We start from the raw sequence: 18,033 nt of genomic DNA, 5'->3' as shown, positions 1-18,033 counted from the left end.
CTGACCTGGCAGCATTACCGGCTACTCTACCTTTAACAGAATGTGAGAGAATTGGGTCATTGTGGGAAAACATGGCCTCTCGGAGTCACTGCTGCCAAATGGTGTAAAACCTGAAGTGACCCGCTGTAATTCAATTTGTCTGGAAAGGAGTGCTAGGTTCATTTCACAAGGTTTCTAACCAAGCTGTAGCTGGCCCACATTGTCTGGCACCTGTAATACCCTTGTCTTTGATCATGCCGAGGCTTATGAATCCCTGCTGTGTGCTTTTTTCTGTGAGCAAACTACCTGGTTAATAATAAAGGTAGAAAATGTAGCCTGGTTGGTCATTTCTATTCTGGAGAACACTTAGCTTTCCTATAGTGCAAGATTTACTTGATGAAATCACAGTGGCAGTGTGTGACTCTCAGTTTTATTATCCTCTTAATAGTAGCCATGACTTGACTGAGGGGGATTGTTTTTTCTACTTTATGGCTGTGTAGACACAGTTTAGTTCAATTTTGGTTTATTTGTATCAAACACATAAAAACAAATCACATTAAATACATAATAAAAACATATTAGGTACATGTGAGGGTGTGGTAGAATTTTTTAAAGCCTTATATAGAAAACCACATGCAAACTACGTACAAGAGGTAAAATGTTAACATTCAGAATCCACAGAAAAATTTAAATGTGAGTTTGCAAAAGTTTAACTTAAACAGGTAAAGGAGTATATTTTATAAAAGTGAAAGAAAAGCAGTTTCTGTAATTTAAAAAAAATCTTTAACTATATGGGAGACTGACAACTTTGAACTCAAACCCAAATTTATTTTCCTCCTGTTTAATTGCATTTTCAGCTTTAATGATTTCAGGATCTTTTTTTCCTCTCATAAATAGATATCAAAACAGAAGTCAAAATTGCCTAAATTATACTCCTGGTACTTGTAAATGCTGCTAATTGGCTTTTGTCCTGTGGGTTCCTCTGCACCGCTCTCAGAATCATCACCTTATTACTGTGAAGGGTTTTCCATACCCCTGTGATCCTGGGAGCTGTGTTGTCAGAGGCAACAGCTCCTTGGAGGGTCTCTGAAGGTAAATTGGTCCCAGGTGAGGGTCCAGGCAAAAATAGTGTCTGTGTTTAAAAAAGCCAAACTAACCTTGCCTGGACTAGGCATACCGGGGCCCGCTTACAGTGCTAGACCCAGGCAGATGAAGGTGCTTGGGGACTTCACCACTCATTTGGGTGACAGATTAGCAAAGAAACTTGGAATAGAGTGACTAGGAGGAATGGCCTGATGTGGACTTGAGTGGTGTTTTATTTGTTTATTGAAATATAAAGTTCTTCATAATTGTACCTAATACCAGAACACTATAATAATGATGCTCAGCTTTGTAACGGTAAGTTATTATCACATGTACAGTCATAATTGTCAGCCTATCACCACCTGATATTGAGTTGTTGAGTCATTGTTGACAAAACATTGCTGAACAAATGCAGTAAACTCCATATATGTAGTGACTTCTAACTGCGCCCCCACTGTCTGTGAAATCTCTTTATTTCTCAATGATTTTCCATGCATCCCATGGCAGTAATGGTTGAGGGGCATTGAATCCCAGTTGATTGTGTACAAAGCCTCCATTGCAGAGGTGGCTGCTCTGAGTTGTAGCCTGACAGTCACTGCAGCCTGCTGCATCATTGATTCAAAAACCCACTTGTTGACACCAGTAGTTAAAGAAATACCCAAACTGAGGCAAACCAGTGGAAAAGAAGCTGTTGTCATACCCCAGACTCAGGAGCGATACAGATTGCCCATTCAATCTGTATGTAGTTTGTGGACTTGGCTTTTTACTGCATCCTGCAAAGTGTTTTTTTTTGTTTGTTTGTTTTTTTGCAAAGTGCTGCTAGAATATGTGATTTTTGAGTCATTGATATAAGCCATTCAGCCTTGTATAACTTCAGTAATAGCTGTGTCATTGGCATTGGGCTCAGTGGAGGTTGTGCTTTGTCACCAATTCTGTTGGTGATTTTCTTGGGCAGAGACTCAACATGCAGTCGAGGAGTGGAGAGTGTTTGGTAAAGTGACCTCAGGATGGCATGTCTGCTTTTTTGGCAGTGATATAGTTATGTTGCCTTCATACACTGATGCAGTTTTCAGCCAAGTGTGAAGCAGCTGAGAATAGAGTGAGGACCCTTCAAGTCTGAGGCCATGATACTCTGACATGGCCTTTGGGTTGAGTGGGAGTTCTTGCCCCTAGTGGTGGAGTTCAAGTATTTCAGAGTCTTAAGTGTAATGTGGAGTGTAAAATTGACAGGATCATGTCGGATGGTCACAGTGAAGAGGAAGCAATATGTATTTCAGACTATTATCTCTGCACATTGCACATACTTGCTATATTGTGAACATTTGCACATTCATTAATAAATATTTTTGCACATCCTGTTCAAAACTGTACAGCTTTCTCATTCTGATAAAGCAAAATTGTACATATTTATTATGTTATAGTTTTTTATAGCATCTTCTTCATATTTTAGGTATTGTATAGTTATGTTCTTGATTGTTGCAGCACTTTCCTTTTGTTTTGTCTCTAAATATGTCAGTTATATTTTAATGTGTGCACCTAACACCAAGGCAAAATCCCTGTAAGTCAAAACCTAATAACTCTTATTCTTATTCTGATTATATATTGGCCATATCAGCATTGCTCTGTCACCAAAATGCTCTGCATCTTTTTAATGGGCTTGATTTCTTCAAAAAAGATGCAAAAAAGGCAATGACAAACAAAAGAAGAAATGACATAAAAATTGGCAGGAAATTAATTAAAAATATGGGAAAATTCTCTGAAATTTAGTTTATTTTTTTGTCTATTTATTTTTTTAAATATATATTTTTTAATTTATTTAAAAAAAAATATTTTTCTCGATCTACTAATTGCTTGCAGTTTGTGAAACATTTATTACCATGTTGCTCATTGCCTTTTTTCAATGTTTTTGAAAGAAACTGCATCAATTTGCTCAGGGTTCAAGAGTTGAAATATTGAAAGGTGTTTGAAAACATCACATGTAAAGTAATGTTGCTCCAAGTTTCAAAGGCTGAAACTCTGTCTAATACCAACACATAAAAATTCTTGTTCATATGAACAATCACCTTTGAATCTTCACTTTATAGTTCAAATTTTCAAAGCCACCACATCTTTTTATATTCAGTAAGGACTAATCTGTGTCTCATACAATGAAGGCAGAATATAGGATTCCCCATCCCTTCATTTAGTGTTAATTGGTGACCACTAGAGGGCGTACGAGTACTTATTGCCTCTCATCTCAGATCAGACAGTAATTTCTTTGACCTTGACCTCATGAAAACAAAGCAATCATTTTTGTATTTAGATGTTTATTAGTGTACTTGCAGTCATTTTACATTGCTGTTCTGTATTGTCCACAGCTCTCTTTTGTCAGATGTTGTCTTTAAACATCTTGAGGTTGATAATGTTCACTGCAGCTCTGGCTGTGATGCCTGTGGGATGTCTCAAGACTCACATGATCATACAGCACTGACCTCTCTTCAGTTGCTGTCTTTCCTCTCTCTTAACCTTCGACCCCACAGCTATATCCTCATCTTTATTGGCACATTAATCTGAGATTGTGTGTGTGTTGTGACACCTGGTGACTGCCATGAAAATAACACCCACACCTACGCATACTGCCTGTCAGTGGGTTTAGAGACAAATAGGTTTTTTTTTCCAAATCTCCAGATACCTTTTATCTACTTTCTCTTAGAGGATGGTCATTGCTTCTGAGAGCTGAGGGTCTATGTGGTACTTCAAAAAAGCCTCCTTAGTAAATGCAGGATGAGTAGAGCCTATTGTTGATGTTTGAATTTCCTTTGTAAATATAATACAGAGATCACAGCAATAGGTTCACATTTTAAAGGAACTGTGTATAAGATTTAGGGCAGTGGTTCCCAACGGGTGAAGCCATGGGATAGCCATGGGCTTTTGGTATTAGTTTAAATAGTTTAATTATCACATATTCAAGTTTATTTCACAAAATGTAATCATCACATTGGCTTAGCACATGTTGAAATGAGACATATTGCAAGAACAAGCACAAACAGCACTTTAAAATAAACGCTCTGAGGCAGAAATTCACTGTACTTCAGAAGAAAGTGTTTTTACAAACTTGCCATCTTCAGGAGTCACTTGCAGTCCATTCAGAATTGACACACATTTATCCCCAGAGGTGTATTTCTCTCAGAAACAAACTGACCTGGCAATTTCGAATGGTGTAAGCACTAAATAAAGCAGTTTTACATTGAAAAATTGGAGTTTTTATTGCTCATTGTGGAGGGGGTGCTAACTAGGTTACCGACACAAAACACTAATTGCACTATCTAGAACCAGTGTTTGGTTTATCCATTTTGAAATATGGCGGTAACTCCATGGATGAAAACCCACTCCCTATGTAGATATAAATGGCTTATTCTAAGGTAATTTAAACACAATTCTTTTTTTAGGTGGTTATATACTAAAGAAAATGTACTTATTATATTATTTTCCATTTCTGACAATATATGCCTCTAAATCCTACACTTCCTAAATATCTAATTAACAAAGATGTACAGTTCCAGAGGCCAAATGTTGTACTTTCAATTCCCAAAATGAGTATCCTGTAGTATATTCATAATGCATGTAATTTCAGCCTAAAAACAGCAGAGCTTTGGAACTGATCACATGCTTTGCATTATTTCCTTAAGAGTGGATTGTTTTGCTAAGTGATTTTCATACAAATGCCAGAGGAGACTTACTCCCCAAATCCATCATAAACTGCATTATATTAGTAGCTTACAAAAAGTACCAGAAGAAACAGTCATAGGAGGCTTTTAAGCCTTATCGCCAACCTGATTGTTATTTTTAATTTAGGGAGAGGGATTCTTGTCATTGAGGGATTTTCTGCTTTGTCATTCTGTACAGGATTTCCCTTCTGCCGGGGAAACGGTATTTCCTATTTGCTTTCTGCTGAGAGACTTCCTCACTCAAAGGGCTGCTCAAACAATACATCCAACACAGCTGACTTTCAGTTTGGAGAATTCCTCAGACGCTGCAGGAAACTCATTGGTGGTGTTTATATAGATTTGAATGAAAGCAGCGAATCAAATAAAGCGTGAATACATTATACTAAAACCTGGGACAATAGACAGATGAGATCACTTTAATTATTTTGTTTCCATTCACTCAAAATCTAATTTCCTTCCTCAAATACAAAATCTGTGATAATGTGAAAGCAAGCGTCACCCCGCCGCCAAAATACAAGAATGCCCCTGATATCTCTCCTACATTGAGTTACACATCTTTTAATGTTCAGGACCTAGTTTCTCTTATTTACTGATGTTTATGCTAGACTTCTTGTGACTTTTCTCAATTGGTACTGTGTGGTTTAACATTGTTATTTATTATTTTTATTTCCCTATTTGTGTAGACGTCGTAAAAACAAACTTTGCAGAAGCCAAATGAGGAATAAATTATGATCTAGCACACAACATCTACCAAAAAGGAACTGTTTTGTGTTGTTGTTGTTAGAGGTTTGTTTCTATTAGTCCTGTTTGTAAAACAGTAATTGTAGCCTGCATTTTAAGTTCAAAATCAGTTTAGATATACAAAATGGTGTTTGTTTCTTTTTTAATCTCTGAGTGAAGTCATCTAATATATATATATGCAACTTTACTTTTAGATTTTATGCTCCAAAAGTTACAACTGGCTTTTAAAAACTGTCCTCTCCCTACTGAGTGCTTATAAATGTGACAAAGATAGACTTATTAGTTTCTGTTGGCTTCAGGAATTAGGCTACTGTAGTTAAAAAGTGGGTTAACTCATCCCCAGTTTGCCTGTTACTACTGTTGCCCTGCTTTTTGACAAGCTGCAGTTAGAGTGAGGCTCAAGTCCGTGCTGTGCGGCGCCAGGTGGTGACGCAGGTATGTAAGAGCCTGGCAGTGAGCGGTGGTGAGTTTCCACTAGGAACCCACTAGGTGGTGAGTAAAACTGGCGTTGCCCTGTATAATCCAGGCTCACTGTTGGCAGACATAGAGGGTTTGGCTTAGTATTTGCTGCACTCTGTAACACAGCCGTGCTGCTCTCATGTCAGAGGCATACATAACTGTTTGTATGTATCTACGCATCATTGTGACTATCTTTGCCTGTAGTTTACTGTATATAGAGATTAATACAATACTCAGACTCATAACCTGTCAATCTTTGAGTCAGGGGTGGATCCAGACATTGTAAACATTTGGGGCTCTGCCCAAACCAGTGGGTCCAGTGGCATGTTCCCCAGTGAGATTGTTTTTAACCATTCATGGCAGCTATGTGCACTGTATTTCAAGCCATTTGAGAAAATAAAATGCCTTAAACTCTTTACATCATGTCGGAAAAAAACATCATCCTGTAGAGCCTTCATCATCATATTTTGTATCTAATTGTTCTCCAGCTGTCTTCATCTGTCTGAAACCATAACACAGCAAATATTGAGAGTGACTTACTTTCACTATTGCCGCCAGAAAAAGTTACCTTCGTAGGTAGTGAATTTTAACTTGTCTTTTGATTTGATCGATTTTCCTTGATTTCTTTAGGGAATAGCACAATAGGAAAAACAACATAGACATATACTGTATAACACCTGTATGACACAAAGTTGAAGGAATTTTTTTAAAATGAATATATATATATATATATATATATATATATATATATATATATATATATATATATATATATATATATATATATATATATATATATATGGGGCTTGTATGTAATGTATTTTCCACTAGTGAAAACAGTGGCTACTAGTCAGCCTTACTGATTAAATATGTCATAGGCTACAACTTTTTGCCAGGTCTATGTCCAAGTTTTGACTGTCTATCTTTGCTTTTGCTATCTTTTGATTGTGGTTCCATTGCTCAATCAATATATATTAATACCCTATATAAAAATTATACATAATATGCAGATATCTAAAAACAAATGTTAATATATAATATTTGGACAAAAGCATTTTTTTTTTTTTTCAAAATTAGTAGCTCGGTTTACCGGTGCTATTCTCAGCCTCTGTGTTTAAGGACTTTAAACTTCAAACTTTCTCTGGTATTTAACAGTTGGAACACATTTTGGGTCATCGAGGATGAGTGTAAACTTCATTGTTTCCAGGTCGTGAATATTAATTAGCAGAACAATAGAGAGCTTTAGGACCCTGAGGCGGGCAGGCGTCTCCCTCTCTCATTATCCGCTGATTTGACAGCTTGAGCGGCCGACCAGTCACAGGGAGGATGTGAGGTGGAGAAGGAGGCGGCTTGCGGTGTTTGGTGCGCTGCGCCGAAGTTTGGGGAAATTGCTCCGTTGTTTGAAAGCCAGCCGGCAGGTTCACTGCAATGTCTGTCAAACACAGCTGCTCTCTATTCGACACATTTTCAACCGGATAATCCCGAGCTGGCGTTTGGATTATTGCTCCTGCTGGGTTGTTGTAGGTAGACAAATCAATTCATCGGATTAGTCGGGGCTGGATTCATTTTCTGTGGACTTCAAGATTATTTCTTGACTTGTTTCTCATTTTGGGAGCTGTGTTTTAGTGTTTGGACTTGTCGCAAGCAACCGGTGCAGCAAGAAGTCACACACAGTGGACTGAAGTGACTGGAGACGCACACGTGTGTCCTCTTTCCTCCTATTTTTCAGCACTCTGGATAAAAAGTTGTGTTTTTCTGTTTGGGATATCGTTTAAAACAGGGAGCAAAAGAGCAAGAAAACATGTCGCTTAGCAGAAGTATTGAATTTGAACACTTTGAGGAACGAGAGAAGCCGCACCGGACACCGAGAACCAATTCGGGCTCCGGGTCCCAGTCAGGCTCCAGAGGAAACGGTCTGGTCCCCAGCCCGGCGCACAGTGCGCACTGTAGTTTCTACCGCACACGCACTCTCCAGTCACTCACGTCTGAGAAAAAAGCCAGAAAAGTGCGCTTTTATCGCAATGGAGACAGATATTTCAAAGGTTTGGTGTATGCTGTGTCCAACGACCGGTTCAGGTCTCTGGATGCTCTGCTCATGGAGCTCACGAGGTCCCTTTCTGACAATGTCAACCTTCCTCAAGGAGTCCGGATGTTATATGCGTTGGATGGAGGCAGGAGGATCACTAGTCTGGATGAGTTAATAGAGGGTAAGGGGGCCATCATGGATACAACAACCACTACATGTGACCACAAAGGTCCTCAATAGGCTATTTGATGATATTAATGAGAGATAAAGTGCATTGATTCAGACAAGCAATTGATTTTTATAAAAGCTGGGTTCTGCCTGGAGTATTGGCTAATAGGCCAGCACAACACTAACCTCAGGCAAGTTATGCCCGAAGTTTAAAGGTCACCGAGAACATATTCACATTTTAAAAGCTGGCACCTATTGGCTTTAGTAACTGTGTTGCCAGTCAGGAAAGTTTCTCTGCCAACAAAAGGTTGCTCTGATAACAGTGATCCTTTGTGCAGAGATCTACAGTACTTTAGTCAATTTATCTCCGGAGGACAGTGCAGTATAATGGATACAATGCAGAGCTTCCCTTGCACCATTGACATAACGGCTCTGACATGTTTGACCCAGTGTCCTGCATGCAGACAGGCAGACCCCTCCTTAGTGCAGCTTAAGTTCAGCACAGGCTGCTGCTAATGTGCATCGCTGGCCATTGATCTCAGCTGCCCTCTCTCCCCTCTTTAGTATGTGTTTGTGAGCTGAGTTTGTTTGGGTGAAAGTGCATTGTTAAGTGCAATCCTGCGTTGGCTGCATGTGTGATGAATGTGTATGTTGCTGTAGGGTCCATTGGCTGTTAAAAGTCTTTTAAATTGATCTCACCCTTGGGGCTTGAAAGATGGAAGTTTCCCTCCCCCATCCAGTATTATTACATGTTCAGTGTTTGCAGTATAGGAGTAAAATAATAGGTTGTAGTCGTGAGAATTTAATCAAAATTGGAAACTAATATATTGAAGTTATCATGTAAAAACTAAAATTTGAGTTTTGCATCCAATAGCCTCTTGTAAATGTTTCCTGCAGTAACAGATGTGTGATCATTTTAGTAAGGAGCTAGATAACCTACAGGGTTCCTAAGCATAAGTGCAACAGCGTACAAGTTAACAATGCTATTTCATAAAAAGTGTGAAAATACTGTATCACAGGCTGTTGCACATTGCATACACAAATGGTGCTAAGCCTTCACTTACCCTTTCACTTTCCCTGCACTGTTATTCACCCTGCAGGGACAGTGACCTCTCAGTAATAAGTTAATCTTCATGTTCAGCCCTTATGTGTGTCTGGACTGTGACCCGCCTATGATCCTCTTTTAACACGAGATGTTACAGCTCCAACACACGCGCTCAGGATTCGCTGACCTCTCACTGCAGTCATTATTCTCATATACTGGTCTATTTTCATCTCACATCCGCCTAAAACTTTAGACTCTGTGCTACACTCATTTCCTGTGTCCCATCCCCTGAGTGATGGGGGAAGATTTAGGCCAGTGCCTGATCTGAATTTTGTAGCATCACTAGTCTGGAAATGCAAAAAAAAAAAAAGTTGTTTTGGTGCAGTGGATTGGATCATTCTGCTGCTGCACTTAGCCTACATGTACAGGACATTGTTGCTAAATAAGGATCCTGGATATACATTACTAGTTGAGTACTACTAAGAATTCACCAACTTATTTTGTCCGCAAATTCTTTGTTTTTAAAGGAGCTAGGCCTTTATGACATTAAGAGCATTTTAAAGCAGCTATTTGTCAGGAAAAGATATATTGGAGTAATGGCCTCTTGAGCAGTGAATTAAATCATGCTACCTACAGTATGTGTGTCCTGTAATCCAAGTTTCTTCAGCAACGCGTGATTGTTAGTGCCTGTGTATTTCCCGCTGGCTTGCTGTTGTCGGCACTCTGCACTGCGCTCACATGGCAGTTACAGCTGATATTAGGCGGACGGTGTCGTTGCGGAAGTGTAACGGCCAGCCTCCAGTTCTCCCGTGGTTAACATTGTTGGTTCTGTCAGCACTTTTGCTGTTTTTTAATCCTGTTAATGAAGTTAGCACCATAGCTAGCTAGCCATAGCTAGCCACTACATCTGTGTTAAGAATCATTTCCAGAAAACTCATACACTCTGAATACTCCACAGAGCTTCTTTAATGGGTCCAATTGCAAAAAGATCAATTTTATCTGTCTGGCAATGTAGATTTTTTTTTTATTATAAATTTTGAGGTGTTTGCAGGGGACGCCAATTTTCGACATTTAAATGGCATTCACATCAAAAGTGGGAAACTCTGACTTTACCAAAAGATTCAATATATTTTTAAACAAAACAAACACAGATGTGTCACCTTAGCTAGTTCATTAGCCAAGGTGAAACCAAATTTAATGTATGTATTGTTATTTTGTCATTGCACAATATTAACCTTCACACTACCAACTCTGCACTAAATCATCCATCTTCAGGTGTCTGATTACTTGAACTAATGCAAGTCATAAAAATTTGACCTACTACCAACAATCCCATATGACATGAGCACAGAATTAAACTTTATGGTTCTCCTGGGGAACCTCAGTAGGGGTGTTTACAGAAGAAGTTTGTAGAATTTTTGTTGAAATGATCAGGAAGACTTTCTTTTTTCACAGACGGTGTCCCAGTTGCTTTGGATAATTCACTGACCTCAACATGGACAGTTTTTGCCATTTCCGATCGCCATTACAAAATGCTGCTGTTGTGGATTACAAAGTCCCATCCTATATATTATTTTTTCTAAATAAACTCAGCACCTAATTTGAAATTCCATGCTATCCAATTGTATAATGGTAGTGGCAGAAGTCTCAAATGTTGATTTCTAAAAACTTAAGCAAACCAGCCAATATCTGCATGCTTTGATAACATAAGGGGTATGTGGGAAAGTGATTTTGTGATTTTGGTAAACTCAGAAGTGAGATGCTCTGCAGGTGGGCCGAGCTCCAGTGTCTTGTCCTTGTTTACTCACCCATCTAATGGACAGAGAGAGGGAACATTACTGCACAGCTCAGCAGTCTGCCTCCATTGATTGAGTCCTGCTGGGGCTCTTTTGTGTGGAAACCCAATAAGCACCACTCACATGTGTGCCCCTTATGGCTGGATGGGATTACTGAGCCAAATGGTCAACTCGTCAGTCGGGTTTTTCCGACTGAGGCACGCTGTGAGCAAGGCTGGCATGATAGTGGTGTTGAACTGAATAAGTCCATATGCCATCAATTATATGTATTTTTTACTGAATAATAGCACAGTTAATGAAGCTCTGCTAACTTGGAGACAAAGACATGGTATTTCCTGTGACTTCTTCACAATAAAAGCATCCCAGTTTGGTTCGACAGTGGGAAGTTCTTAATATAAAGTTGGGTCTGCATCAGCAATAACTTAACACATCCTCAATACGACTTTAAGCACTGATAAACTGTAAAACAGGCTGATATCTGCCAGGGCCCGTGGAAGAATCATATTGACCTGCTGTGCTAGTGGAAAAGCACACAGAGGTAGCAGATACTGAACTGGGTTTAGAGAGAGCTTTGTAGTTTATAACAAGCTGACTTAGGGATTCTTGTTGGTACAATAGTGAATGTGCAAGCCAAGGGATTTATAAGCACCAACTGTTGAAATTAAGGTTTAAGTGGATTTTATATAAGCTGAACATTAGAGAATTAATCTATAGCTTTGTTAAATTCATGAAGTCATTCTTAAAAGGGTAAACTTATTCGTTAGTTAGAGAAAAAGTGAAAGAGTGTTTCTTTTAAAATGAAATAACCCATTTGAGATCTATAATGTTTTACTCGCTAACTGACCACACTGCTGCTCTACACTAGCATCGTGCACAGTGCTGCCACTAATAGCCAGACGCTGAGTTGCAGTAGGTTTTGCTCCTGTATCAGTATTATTGTCATAGAGCCTCAAGGGCTAGCTCACAATTTTCTGTTCTACAGTTTTGTTATCTTAAACTGAGTACAAAATAATATGCATCACAAAATATATTACAAAGTATACATATAAACCTCTCCACCCTAAACTAAACATCTCATTATCATCACATATATTGTACACGATTGGATTTGGCTGCAAATGTAAATACACTCCATCATATATAGTGGACACATAATTAAAACAAGACAAAATTAAACAAATGAAACAACACAAAACAAGGAGGAACAAAACAAAAACATAATTTTTGCCAATGCATACACTCGGACACTAAACACAAAAACATGCGACTCCCTACAAAGTGTGGCATATGTCAGTAGCCCTCCAAAAAAGATAAAGTATTTGTCCCATTTTCTAATGCAAAGCACAGTGGAGCACAAGTTTCTTGTGTTTTAGTTGAATCTTACAAGATTTTGTAAAGAACATCTTTTGTCTTGCCATCTCTGCAGCTCATTCTTGGACTGAAGGTAGCCCCCCAGTTTTCCATCCTTTTGACAATAATCCCTCTGCCCATCATTATACTAGTTTGGATCCAACTTCTTCTGTGTTTTTTTTTTAAGATTATTTTTTGGCATTTTATCCTTTTTTAGAGAGGACATATCAATAGTGTGAAAGGGGGAGAGAGATGTGGGGACAATATGCAATAAAGGGCCTTAAGCAGGAGTTGAACCTGAGGCCACAGCAGCAGGGACACTGACTTCACACATGGGCCATTTGCTTTATCCACTCAGCCACCAACACCTGCAAGCTTAATGTGTTTGACTCTTCTCATTAATACTGCATCACCCAAAGCAGATGACCTGGGGAAGGATAGCTTGCAAAGCGAACTCTTTGGGCTGAAACTAAGCTCTATAATGAAATACCCAAAATATAAGAAAAAAAGGTTTTTACTGTCTTCATGTAATTTACTGTTTTAATCTAATTGTTTTTAATCTTATGAATTACCTAGATTTGTTCATGTTGCCTGTAGAATTTCACTTTTAAATCATTTTGATTTCAATTATCTTCAAATATCAGTATGATTTATGAATGAGCTTATGGGATATGGCTCCCGGCTAATGCTGAGCTGCATCATGAATGTATGCTTGATGGATTGATGGTTCTCTGTGTCTTGGTAGTACTTGTTCTGTACATTTAATAGTACTCTGTGATCACTAAACACTCGTATGAAGAGGTTTGTTTGATAGTAGAACAAATCTGCCATTTTTCATAGAAACTTTGTGCTGTAAAAAGAAACTATTTGATTTGACTTAAAAATGTTAGTGTCCTGGCTTACTTAAAATATTAAGTGGGCCAGATTTGAGGAGGTAAGTTCAGGTAAGTTGTACTGATTCAACTTGTCCTCTCAAAATTCAGTTTACTTAAAAATTAAGGGCAGCCCGCACACTAACTTCTTTAATTTAAAGCAAAGAGTTTCTTTTAACAGGGTGCTTAGCAACAGATTAAGACCATCAAACATTTCAAATGATCATTTCTATAAGATGTGGCCTAATGGTATGTCTCCCGAGGGACACCAAGAGCGTACTGGCCATACTGGTTCTGTTCCTTTTAATACAGTGGTGAATATTATGACCGCAAAATATGAGGGCATGCATGCTGGGAATGTAATTGGATCGTGCGGTCACTTCATTGTCTTGGTGATGAGGAGTTTTATATTGCCTTAATATTAACATTGTTTTATGATTCCCATCCACTGCCCTCTCCTGGGTTTCTGACTGGGGACAGCTGTGTGATCACTGCAGTTAAAGCTTCTGGACTGGTTAGACAGCTCTGTCAAGGCTGACCTCATCTGTCGTCCACATGAGGACAGCAGCCAGCGGCGGCTGGTTGGGGGCACCCCTCACATCACTAAGGGATGTTGCACCTGAGATCCCTGCACCTCAGGGAATAGACTTGTCACCAGTCACCATCTGAGAGCCTTTCAGTATTCTGTCATTGTCCCTGAGATGAATGACAGCTCCAGTTATATTTTGTTTTAGTGTTCAGCCATAGCTCGGTCCCCCCCAGCTGTGGCCTAGCCTTTTAATTAGCCTTTGGTTAATTGCAAGCTTAATAAAACCAGGTATCGTGGGACGCGCTGTCTCATATGGCCTTTTTTCATTGCAGCTCGATTCGTTTGTCTTGACACACATCAGATAACTAACATTTCATTGACTGGATTTGATGCTGTATGTAAACTAAGTATTTACCAAAACATACTAAAACTTTAGAGCATCATAAACAATAGCCTTTTAAAGTTGTAAAAAAATACATACATTTCTGAGGTAAACTAGTTTGTGTTTTCAGGCCAGGCTCATAGCTATTTTATTTTACTAAAAACCCAGAGATGCAGTAATACAGGAATGACCAGCATGTTAACAAGCTACACATTTTCAGTTTCTCAGTTTGTTTGTGCTATTCTCCTTTTTTATAGCTTTGATGAGGGATTCTGTGACCTTTAGCCCTGTAAATATCTTCACTAAACAACAGTGGATATTTGCTCATACAGAATTTCCATCATGTAAAGTATAATATATGTGAGGTGTCTGTTAGGCAAAAGTTGATCCTGAGAGACGGCCATGTGTTCGTGGACACTTAAATACTTTTGTGCTGAATGTACCATGAGCAGAAAGTATCCGTCACTTTCTCTCTCCTGATAAAAGTGGAACAGAACAGCACTGAGTTTCTCGGCCAACACTCAGCCTTCAAAACAATCGCCACACATTCTTGCTGCGGTCTCCATATATCGGCCAAGCCCCTGTACTTGTCACATGACTTTGTTCTTAAGGGGAAACATTTGCGTGTTAACTGTCGGAATGGAATGCTGGCAGATAAAATAAAATGCTTTTCTTTGGAGGACGGCCAACGCAGCAGCTCAACAGCTGAAAGGGAGGGAGAGCAGTATTACACTGGCCTGGCCTCTCAATGTGCCTTTTTGTTTCAGCTGAGGAATGTTAACTCTTTGTTGTTTCACTGAGTCGCCCAATGCCAGGTTGACGCAGAATTTTAAGGTACATACCTTACATATGCAACATGCTCTCACTCCCAAATCGTCAAATATGACCCCGGTGCTTCAAAGCTTGGATTGTTGCTGTGATAATAATCAATGTCAGTATTTGACTGCTTCATATATCCATGCATTACTCCAAACAACCCAAACAGCCCATAAATTAAGAAATAGTTCTCCAGCATTATTCCTTATGCGCCAACATTGATTGTTTCTAGTTAATTTCTGACAAAGAATTATAGTTTTGTGACTCTGACTTACTCTCGTCTAACTCAGTCACCAGCAGTCCAGAATTTCTTTTTACATTATATACAGTATATATTCTGAATATTTTTTAGAACTTTTTGGCTGTGGAAATGTTTGGTAAGAAATCAATTCTAGCAACTTCTTTCTCTCGCCAGGTGAGAGTTACGTATGTGCCTCAAATGAACCCTTCCGCCGTGTGGACTACACCAAGAACGTCAACCCTAACTGGTCTGTTGGCTGCAAGACCGGCACATCACGCTCCCTCTCGTCTCTCATCCCACTGAAGAGTGAGCAGCAGCGTGAGTCCAAAGACTTCATCAAACCCAAACTAGTCACAGTCATCCGCAGCGGCGTCAAACCCCGCAAGGCAGTTCGGATACTGCTCAACAAGAAGACGGCGCACTCCTTCGAGCAGGTGCTCACTGACATCACAGACGCAATCAAGTTGGACTCCGGAGCTGTGAGGCGACTGTACACATTGGAGGGCAAGCAGGTGAGTCTGTTATGATGCATGCTTATTTAAGTGTAAATGACTGGATGATCATTGCAGCTCTTGTAATTAACAAGCAAACTCAGCCAGCAGTTTGCAACACAGCAAGTGAAACAAGGCTGATATCTAAATGATATAACATGACAGTTGGAGGGAGCTGCTGTATTGTTTTCAGTGAGAAGAGATTGGATAATGTGCATATGAAAACCAGATGGAACTCTTAGGCTGAGCTTTTTAGCCAGAGGTTTTATCTCCAAAAAGCGCTGTGATTTATAGGCTTCAGCTGTGTCAGCAGTCTAGGTAATTACACCCCATTTAATCATCCATACATAATTACACGCCACGATTATTCCAACAAGGCACTAATGAATACACTTAAGAGTTCAGGCCTTTTGTCATATCCATCAGTGTAGTTTCCCCCCTACCTCACCCACCCATACTAAGCCATTTGAGACTGTTTTTGCTATAACCCTATCCATATGGGACACATATATAGTGATATTTCCACATGAAATTCTCATTTAGGGTCCCTGGTGTTATGAGATGTGGTGAGCTCCAACACATGGTGCCCCTAATCAAAAGATTTATATGGCACTGTCTCGTCTGGGAGAAGTCTTAGAAAATTATTATTAATTATATTGTTTTAACTCTCACCTCACAGAATTATTTAACTCCAAATACGTAAATTGGGTTAAAGTAAGTAACAAAAGTAGTTAGTGTCAAATAAACTAGAAATAAAGATAGTGAACAATAGATTAGTTAACAATAAAATTGTTTCTGTCCTTTGTTAAAATTGATGAAAAAAAGACTTTTGCCACGCAAAGTGAAGAGGTAGTATTTCTGTCATATTCCAGGCATCTAGTCTCCGATTAAATGACCTCTGATTTGTTTTACTTTAGATGCAGCAGGCTGTGACACACTTTACATCACAGAGACATTTCTTAAAGCTGTGCATGCCAGTGCACTTGTGTGTTTATGGTTTCTCGTATAGTTTTTATGAGGGCAGTGTCTTTGCTCTGCCTCACTGCAAACACAGCTGTAATTGCTCAAATTATGTTGCATTTATTCATAAAATCAAGAAAAAAAGAGCTTTTTATAGCGTGAACAATTTATCAGTTTTGTTACTTCTGTTTAAGAGACATTTTCAAAAAGATTTAACTGCTACGTTTTCTATGTTTTTAATTGACGATTCCACAGATAGAGAGGAAATACCCCTATTTCATTATGATAAAGAAAATCGGACTTTAGGGTCACAGTGAAAATAGTTCAAAACCACTGATTTTCCTGAGTAGTAGTTGGGGTTGACATGTGGCTGTAACAAAAAAATCTCCTGTCTGAGAATCCCAAATCTGACAACCAAACCAGCTGATGTTTGCTTCCTGTGAGCTGACAGGAATATTTATACGTCGGTCAGTCCAGACAAATGATACATGACAACAGTGATCCTTCTCACTTCTGACAGGGCCAGCTCAGCATCCTTTCTGTCAAGCCAGTACTGTACAGGAAAACACTTTCTAATTACTTGTTGGGATCATATAATAGTATGCGATGTATCTTTCTGATTCGCACGTGCTGTGACATCCTCGATTGGGACAGGGCCTAATGAGTCGCAGATGTTACAGAAAGCAGTGCAGCCTCAGCTTATTGGTCTGTGTGATTGAATGTGTTGCCCTTTAACGTAAACATATCTGTTTTTCTTCTATTGTGTGTATTTACATCGTATACTTAGTTTTCATCATTGTTTATAGTAAACAGAGTTATGTGGAAGACATGGCTTCACACACCTAAGATAGTAAACATTGTAAGGAATTGATATGCTCGAAAACATAGTCCTAAAATAAATTACCTCCAAATAAATGCACCATCCAAAACTGCACACATTAATGCTTCTTGTAAGATTCTCCTCGGTGATTAATTCAGTCCCGTATCTGTCACATTAAACCCTTGATGTGTCTCTATTTCCATCTCTTGGTAAATTCCAAGTAGATCAGCCATGCAGGCCATCTGTTCTTTCCAGGCATCTCATGCCCTGTATTGCTACGAGGAATGTTGCATTGGACTTTAGGGGGAACATTTAAGTACAGTAACGTTGGTGCTTACATTACTTATGATGTCCACAGTGTCTTATAAGCGTTTGAGTTCACCGTGTGTTGAGAGACGACAGTTTGACCAATCCTTTGAAATGAGAAAAAGCCGGCATATTATTTGATGGATTAAGAAGGAGCACCCCTTCTTCAACCTCCTTGTTGAGATTTTTTTTCCAGCCAGGCAGCTACAGTCTGCCAGACTGTGGCAGTTTGTTGAAGGTTGTGAAGTCTTTGGGAGTTTTA

At 39.1% G+C, this 18,033-nt stretch overlaps 1 protein-coding gene across 4 annotated transcripts in view; it reads left to right on the top strand.

The window, feature by feature from the left end:
• Positions 1-7,275: 7,275 nt before the first annotated feature.
• dclk2a (doublecortin-like kinase 2a) overlaps positions 7,276-18,033 on the top strand; it is a 77,931-nt gene continuing 67,173 nt past the window's right edge. For 2 of the 4 annotated variants that reach the window (XM_088075894.1, XM_088075893.1), the window contains exons 1-2: positions 7,276-8,176; positions 15,369-15,706. In XM_088075894.1, the coding sequence (XP_087932020.1) occupies positions 7,771-8,176; positions 15,369-15,706 (744 nt within the window). In that variant the 5' untranslated portion in view covers positions 7,276-7,770. The remainder of the gene's footprint in view (positions 8,177-15,368; positions 15,707-18,033) is intronic. The other 2 variants (XM_042485211.2, XM_042485210.2) reach the window with 1 other exon arrangement.

The sequence above is a fragment of the Plectropomus leopardus genome, chromosome 3 (assembly GCF_026936395.1).
Source record: "Plectropomus leopardus strain MGB_pleo_1.0 chromosome 3, ASM2693639v1, whole genome shotgun sequence".
NCBI lineage: Eukaryota > Metazoa > Chordata > Actinopteri > Perciformes > Serranidae > Plectropomus > Plectropomus leopardus.
Note: the sequence above shows the minus strand (reverse complement) of the source record. Positions and strands in the feature narration are given on the sequence as shown.